The sequence below is a fragment of the Ovis aries genome, unplaced genomic scaffold (assembly GCF_016772045.2).
Source record: "Ovis aries strain OAR_USU_Benz2616 breed Rambouillet unplaced genomic scaffold, ARS-UI_Ramb_v3.0 scaffold_90, whole genome shotgun sequence".
Lineage (NCBI taxonomy): Eukaryota > Metazoa > Chordata > Mammalia > Artiodactyla > Bovidae > Ovis > Ovis aries.
The window spans coordinates 607,572-616,296 of NW_024599829.1; the positions used below are offsets into that span (position 1 = coordinate 607,572).

An 8,725-nucleotide genomic window follows, 5' to 3' on the forward strand; every position below is an offset into this window, starting at 1 on the left:
TTACACATCTAAATAAAACTTAGGTTTCCTTGTAGTCTAGCTAAAATATAGCCAGGACATGGAAACAAGCTAGATGTCCATCAGCAGATGAATGGATAAGAAAGCGGTGGTACATATACACAATGGAATATTACTCAGCCATTTAAAAGAATACATTTGAATCAGTTCTAATGAAGTGGATGAAACTGGAGCCGATTATACAGAGTGAAGTAAGCCAGAAAGAAAAACAACAATACAGTATACTGACACATATATATGGAATTTAGAAAGATGGTAATGATGACCCTGTATGCGAGACAGCAAAAGAGACACAGATGTATGGAACGGACTTTTGGACTCAGAGGGAGAGGGAGAGGGTGGGATGATTTGGGAGGATGGCGTTGAAACATGTATACTATCATGTAAGAAATGAATCGCCAGTCTATGTTCAATACAGGATATAGGATGCTTGGGGCTGGTGCACGGGGATGATCCAGAGAAATGATATGGGGTGGGAGGTGGCAGGGGGATTCAGGATTGGGAGCTCATATACACCCGTGGTGGATTCATGTCAATGTATGGCAAAACCAATACAGTATTGTAAATTAAAACAAAGTAAAAATAAAATTTAAAAAAAAAAGAAAGATTTAGAAATGTTATAATTACTATAATCACAAAATGGCTTCCCTGATTGCTTAGTTGGTAATAATCCACCTGCAATGCAGCAGACCCTGGTTTGATTCCTTCATCAGAAGATCCACTGGAGAAGGGGCAGGCTACCCAATCCAGTACTCCTGGGCTTCCCTTGTAGCTCAGCTGGTAAAGAATCTGCCTGCAATGTGGGAGACCTGAGTTCGATCCCTGGGTTTGGAAGAACCCCTGGAGAAGGGAAAGGCTACCTACTGCAGTATTCTGGCCTGGAAATTTCCATGGATTGTATAGTACATTGGGTCTCAAAGAGTTAAACACGACTCAGCAACTTTCACTCACTCCAAATGACAGTTTCAGTAATCTCTGGTGAGTATTTAAAAGGGGAATAAATTAATGATTGTTCAATTTCAGTGCAATAGGTTTCCAAAAGGAGATGAAGACAAAAGGCAGGGGGCCCTTTGCTGTGAGAAGAGGAGCAGTTTGGAGAGAATGATTAAATATCATTAGAAAAAAAAACAGCATGCATTGCTTTAGGAAAAATATATCTTCTCTCCATAAAGACTGCACTCTCATTAAATCAGAAAGCTGTAAAAGAAAATCTGTGGGCAGATAATAGACCACTGAAACCAGTGCATCTAATTTTATTTTGTTTCGCTTTAAGTAAGCAAAGAAAATATTTGGGAACATAAAGACTTAATCTATGCATTAGGTTGGATCAATACCCCCTCAGAACTTTATGACAGAATTCAGTCTGTATTTCCAAACATCCCTGGATCATCCCACCACTTCACCGACTTGTTGTGAAGAAGCTAAGGACATTTTTCCATGCCCTACCTGTTGACTCTGTATAATGAATAGTCTCTTAGTACATATCTGATGACTGACTTGTTGGTATCTCTGATGCCATGAAGGATTGGTGATCAATCAGAAAGAGGAAAAGTATCCGAAAACTCATTTTTAAGTAAATTAATAGGTCATTCGACACTAATATGAAAAAGCACAGAAATACTATAAGGAAGAATAAAGATGGTATCTCCCAAATTGAAATAATAGAATGATACTAGTAGTACTAGTGGTAGAGGAGACTATTTTTGCTTCCTTCATCCTTAGATTTTTACTTTCACCTGTTGAAATTTTAACCAATTAAATGATATTTGGGGCCAAAGTCTGTAATTTTTTTTTTTCCTCCAGGGAGACATGTATCTATATCTTCTCTGCTCCTATATTACTATGTGGGTTTCCATACACATATGATTGAATAAAGCAATACTGGATTAAATGTTTTTATCATCTAATCTTATCATTCAAACAAGCTTTCCCTTGTACTATTTCATCTGACTTCCATAATTTTTTGCAAGGCAACTGTGGCCATTTGTCTTTTTCTAGTTACAAAGTTTGACCTGTAATACAGAGTATTTTAACTAAGGCAGTTAGAGTATAACTAGACAAGGATGTACCTAGATAGCCTAGCACCCACCCACATTTCATATAAAATATCAAATCCCAGTCATCACATAGATTGCATCTTAAAAAAGAAATTCTGAGCCATCAGAGAAGGATGTCAAATTGATACCTTAAATTTCTGTCCTGACTCCAAAATCAAGTTAATCAAACTGCATATTGAGGCTAATATCAAAGCAGAAAACTAAATGAATCTAAATGGATTATCGAGAAGAAGAGGAAGGAAGCAGACTAATGAAGTTAGAGCAGGAGAGAGGAGAGCGAGTGAGCAGAAACCAGGGGAAAAACAGTCAGGGATAGGATACAGAAAGACAGAGTGGGAAGGTGAGCAAAAATATTAGAGAGGGTAGTTTGAGTCAAAATTTCATCACAGTTCAGCTTCTTTCTTCCTGGCTGACCACACAGTCACTTTCCTCTAAACAAAAAGGGGAGTCTGATTATGAACAAAGTGTTGTCAGGGGGCATGAAAATTCAACTGTGTAGAAAGCACAGTTCTATTTTATATTCTACCCTAGAAACATCAGCAATGACCTACACTTTCAACAGGAAGATCCCCAAGAGAGAAATTTATACCAAGTTGGCCTCAATCCAGTTCATTGTACCCTCTGTGAGCAGAGATGCATTTAAGAGCAAATGGCAACCCACTCCAGTGTTCTTGCCTGGAGAATCCCAGGGACGGGGAAGCCTGGTGGGCTGCCGTCTATGGGTTCACACATAGTTGGGCACGACTGGAGTGACTTAGCAGCAGCAGCAGTACAGCTATGTGCCAACTCCAAGGAAAGCCTAGGAACCCTAGATCAACATAACCCTTCATTGGTGTGAACACTCCCCAGGACCTCCATCATCCGTTAGAAGATACACTGACTAAAGATTCTAACAGCTTGGTCTTTAGGAGGCAATTAGAAGAAAATATTTCAGAGAAAATGAAAAAACTTACCTCTTATGAGCAAACAAGTGACTTCCAATAAAATATACTTTGCACATCTTCAACTTTAATTTACTTAAAAGTTAAATTATATGAAACCTGAATAAAACACACAAACTATACTTCATTAAGACTTATCTTGGGATTTATCACAAGAGGTCATGGGATGTAAGGAGTTTATGGAAAAAGGAAACCGTGCATGTGGCAATAATTCACAAGCTCCTCCTCAGAAGCACTTGTTTAGAAAGAACAAGGTCTCTTATTGAAGCTGAGAGGAGTCATGTGAAAAATGGGGTCAATTTCTTAATTTGCTTCTTGGAGACTTTGTGAAGAAAACTATTTCTGCATTCTGAATGAGAAATGCCTCTGAAGTCAGCTCTTTTCCCACAATATATCTTTTGGAAAATCATGAGTTTAAGTGCTTTTTTTTTTTTTTTTTTTTACTTCATTGGATATTTATAGTAACTCCTACAAAAGTCTGTGAATGCTTAACATAGGACTTCAGCTTCAGGAGCTTCCAGGAAAGTATTTCTCCCAAACCAGTCCCAAAGGATATGCAATGAGCTACATAGCTCAGACAGTCCAAGAGCAAAAGCAAACCTGGGGGACAATTAGTTACACTTCAGCGTATGTGATTTGATGTGAGGAAATTCTCTTTCCTTCTCCATAAGGTTTCTTTAAGCCCATCTCTTCATGAGGACATTTGAAACCCATGAAAGGCTCAGAGATGAAATATGTACTATAAACTTGAGACCTGGCCTTTCCATTTACCTTTTATGTGAATTTAAGCAAATTTCTTAATCTCTTGAATTTCCTATGTTCCCTTTATAACAGGCAGTTATGGGTCAGCGGTAAAGAATCTGTCTGCCAGTCCTGGAGATGTGAGTTCAATCTCTGCCTCCAGAGATCTCCTGGAGAAGGAAATAGCAACTGACTCCAGTATTCTTTCCTGGGAATTCCATGGACAGAGGAGCCTGGCAGACTCCGAAAATTCACAAAAGAGTCAGACTTAAGGACTGAACAACAACAATAATCAATATTTATTTAATTTAACATTATTGATGTTCAAACCTTCCATTTCTAATCCTATTCATGTTTTTTAAATCAATTTATAGAGGGAGACAGGAAAGAAGTAAAAGAGAAAGAAACTTGAATACTTGTCTCATGTATTTTCTTTATCAAGATAGATGCTCTTCCTCTTAAAAGAAACAGAGTTAGATCTTTGCTTTTGAAGGGTTGTGAGGTATAAAAGGGTCTTCGCTGGTAGCTCAGCTAGTAAAGAATCTGCCTGCGATGCAGGAGACCCTAGTGCAATTCCTGAGTTGGGAAGACCCCCTGGAGAAGGGCTAAGCCAACCACTCCTCTATTCTTGGGCTTCCCTAGTGGTTCATATGGTATATAATCTGCTGATAATGTGGGCGATCTGGGTTCAATCCCTGGTTTGGGAATATCCCCTGGAGGAGGGGCATGGCAACTCACTCCAGTATTCTTGCCTAGGGAATCCTATGAACAGAGGCGCTTGGAGGGCTACAGTCTCTGGGGTTGCAAAGAGTCGGACATGACTGAGGGACTAAGCACAGCACAGCACAAAGTATTAAACACAGGCTAGATTACATCAAAATGTTACTTTCCCACCTGGGAAATCATATTACAACCAGCACTGTGGTCTGAGAATTACCTATAATGTCTGACATTGCCTGCTAGGTATCTTCAATAAGTATGAAGTGAGAGGCCCAGGGTATGTATAGGTGAAAGCAGACAGCAACTGAGGTGAGAGAATGCCATGAATAGATTGCACCATGCTTTGCACTTTTGCTAAAGGGTCTAATGGCAACCAGCAAGTCCAAGCAGCTCAAAGAAACTTTGTAGGGAAAAATCACATTCCAACACATGGCCTTTTTTTTTTTTTTTTAACAAATAGACTGGAAGAATCCTGAGGAAGATTTTTGATGTGTTCCTTAAAGTCTTGGGTCTTCCCTGGTGACTCAGATGGTAAAGAACCTGCCTGCAACACTAGACAACCGGGTTCCATTCCTGAGTCAGGAAGATCCCCTGGAGAAGAGAATGGCTACACACTCCAATATTCTGGCCTGGAGAATCCCATTGGACAGAGGGGTTTGATGGTCTACAGTCCATGTGGTCATAAAAGGTCGGACATGACTGAATGACTCACTTTCACTTTCACTTTAAAGTCTTTGACCACCCATTAATTAAATGGGAATATGAAGACCTACTTCTAAAAAGTTTCTCTAAATACCAAAATATATAGCATAAAAAGAAAGAATCTCTGGCTCAGAGAATATGCAAAAGAAACATGTATATATAAGCCTGGAGAATATATATATATATATATATATATATATATTTCGTTAATCTACCCTAAACAAAAGAATTCTGGGTCAGAGAAGTGAAATAAATCACCAAGTTCACACAGCTAGTTAGTAACAGAACTGAGACTAGAATACACTTCTCTCAAAGATGAATATAAATTGCTTTAATTTTAACACAATATGTATAGTAATGTATAGCAATATAGTAATGTAAAGCAATAATAAATAGTTTATATGATATATCAGAAATTTATGCATTCTCTAAGAGTAAATAGGGAAGGGATCCTTGAAATCCAGGATGGGATTTGCTGTTTATAAACCTGTGCTGGAGGAACCCCTACAGTGGAAGTTTTGTGATTGTGCTGGTCTCTTCCATTCCTGTGTCCTGATTTTCATCAGTCACTAAAATCAGCATCCTAAATATACACTTCTTTTCATCTGGGATAACTTGAGTAAGCTCCTGTTTCTAATTTGTAAGATATTTTCTTTCTTCCCTCCAGGAATTTTATAAGCCATCAAATGAATAGCAAGTGAACTGATCAGTAATGGTTCTCTTAAAAAAAAATAGATTCCAATATGCATAAAATTCAATTATTTTTAAATTTACATATAAGGAAACGGAGTTGTCATATTAGAGTTCATAAGTGATCTGAGAGAAAGCATCCTTTCCCAGGCCCCATGTTAATGGTCTGTTATTGGATGACCTGTCGCCCACATTCCTGGCATATTGTTTACCAGATGAGCCACCAGGGAAGCCCAAGAATACTGGAGTGGGTAGCCTATCCCTTCTTCAGTGGATCTTCCTGACTCAGAAATTGAACCTGGTTCTCCAGGCTTACAGGTGGATTCTTAAACCAGCTGAGCTATCAGGGAAGCATTGGATGACTTACTACCTGTCAAATAAGTTTGACACAAAGTTTTTGTCTAAGAAAGTATGACAACGTTTACACTTACTTTAAAATTTTCTAAAAGTTTAACATTTTATTTTTCATTAGAAACCACCATTATTCTGGTCCACATTTTCCTCATGGCACTTTTCACTTCCTTATTTCTGAACGTGTAAATCAAAGGATTGAGCAAGGGAGTTAAGATGGTGTAAAATATGGCTACCATTTTGTCAAAGGAGAAAGCAGATGGAGGTCGTGCATACACAAATATGCATGGGACGAAGAATAAAATCACAACAGCAATGTGACATCCACAGGTGGAGAGGGCTTTCTGCTGCCCTTCAGAGTTATGGGTTCTCAGAGACAGCAGGATGACCCCATAGGAGACAAGCAACAAGGAGAAGATTAGGATACAGATAAACCCACTGTTGGTGACTACCAAAAGTCCAAAGATGTGAGTGTCAGTGCAGGCAAGTTCCAGCAATGGGTACAAGTCACACATGAAGTGATCGATGACATTGGGGCCACAGAAGTGCAGCTGGAAAGTGAAGAGAATCTGTATCATGGAATGAACAAAACCCCCTGTCCAGGCTACCGCCATCAGAAGGACACAGAGTCTGTGGTTCATGATAGAAGAATAGTGCAAGGGCTTGCAGATGGCCACATAGCGGTCATAGGCCATGGCACTGAGGACAATCACCTCCACCCCAGCAAAGAAGTGTTCAGCAAAGATCTGGGTCATGCAGCCTCTGAAGGAAATGGTTTTCCTTTCATGGAGAGAGTCCACAATCATCTTTGGGGCAATGACAGAGGAGAAGCATGCATCCAGGAAGGACAGAAAAGCCAGGAAGAAGTACATGGGGGAGCCCCAGAGTGCTGGGCTGCTACTGATGATCACCACAATTAGCAAGTTGCCCCCAACAGTTGCAATGTAAATGAACAAGAATACAACAAATATTGTTTTCTGCACATTTGGACTCTGTGAGAGCCCCAAGAGTACAAACTCAGTTACAAAGCTGTGATTTTGCATGATTTCCAAGGAAAAGATGAAAGCCACCACAGTGAACATGGAACATCTACAATGATGAGAAAGAAAAATTTGTTTCAGACCAGTTTGTACTACTATTACGATCATTAAGTTGATGCATATATATGAAAAATTATCTTACGTGCTAATGTTCTTCATGTCAGTGAGAACACAAAATTAGAAGTTTGTTGAATGTGGTATGGGATATCAAGAAGAATTGTGGTACATATAAATTATTAAATACTTTAAGATGTCAGAGCTTCGATATAGGGGAAGGGAAAGGATCCAGTTGTGGTGGAGATAAGAAACCTTTTTTATCTCAACTGCCAACTCTGATCCCATAGTAGTATTTTCCCGGCATCAACTGTTAGAAAGATTCTGAAGCCACATCAAAGTTCTGAGGAAAGGAGGAGGGCAGTTTATTAGTCGTCCCTGCCACATCCCTGATCAGGTAACTTCCTTATCTACAGATAGAAGAGTAAATGTGGCAAAGCTTATAGAGGTGCTCGAAAATCATGACTAATCCCTGAATTATAACTTTAAAAATCTGAACTCAATTGAGCCTTTAAGATTAATTCAATCATCCCTTTTCTATATATAAAAGCATTCTCATTGGGAAAGCACCATGCTGCAAACTAAACATTCATAATAAGTATGTGTGTGTTGAGTTTGTATTTTTCCTAATTCATCATTTAAAAACAAGAACGGAAGTTTATAAATAGAATATCTACCAATGAGTATGTTATAATGACTAAGTTAAGTCATGCAAGGAAGCAACTCTTCAGGGTCTAGTGGGTAGAAAACAGCTCATGTTAGATCTTCTTACCCTATCTTACTGGTAGGAAATTCATTCTTAAGGAGATAAAAATATAACAAATAGCAGGTGCTGGGTCTGGAATTTTAACCCCAAATCTCTGACTTTAACACTCAAGTCCATCCCAGCTGCTCTATAGGGAAAGAAGCAAAAATTGTCTAGCAAGAACTTGAAAGCAGGGGCCTTTCTAAAGTCTCCATTCATTGTAAAGGTTAAAACTTTCTGATTCCCCTGTTCATGTTTGAATGATGACTCTTGATTAAGGATGCAGGGCAAATGAGGTATTAATAGAATCAGAAGGTAACAGTCCAGTTACTTACAGATACAGATAAGCAACAACTGCATAGGTGAGGGAAAGAAACAGGATGCTGAATATAGCCAGAGTCTGAATGCTCAATTTTTTTTACTAATGATTTATATAATGTGGCCCAATCTGATCAAGATCCAAGGATATCTGTTTCAAATTTATATGACTTTATTGTATCCCCCTGGAGTAGGAAATGGCAACATGCTACAGTATTCTTGCCTGGATAATTCCATGGACAGAAGAGCCTAGTAGGCTCCAGTCCCTGGGGTCGCAAAGGGTTGGACGTCACTGAGCGATGACTACGCACTCAAGCACATTGTAATATAAGGATGATCATGTCTAAC

At 38.9% G+C, this 8,725-nt stretch overlaps 1 protein-coding gene across 1 annotated transcript; it reads right to left on the reverse strand.

The window, feature by feature from the left end:
- Positions 1–6,327: 6,327 nt before the first annotated feature.
- On the reverse strand, positions 6,328–7,266 carry LOC101106652 (olfactory receptor 4C15-like). Its single transcript, XM_012104941.3, has one exon. The coding sequence runs from the start codon at positions 7,261–7,263 to the stop codon at positions 6,328–6,330; it is 936 nt and encodes a 311-aa protein (XP_011960331.3). The 5' UTR covers positions 7,264–7,266.
- Positions 7,267–8,725: the final 1,459 nt, after the last annotated feature.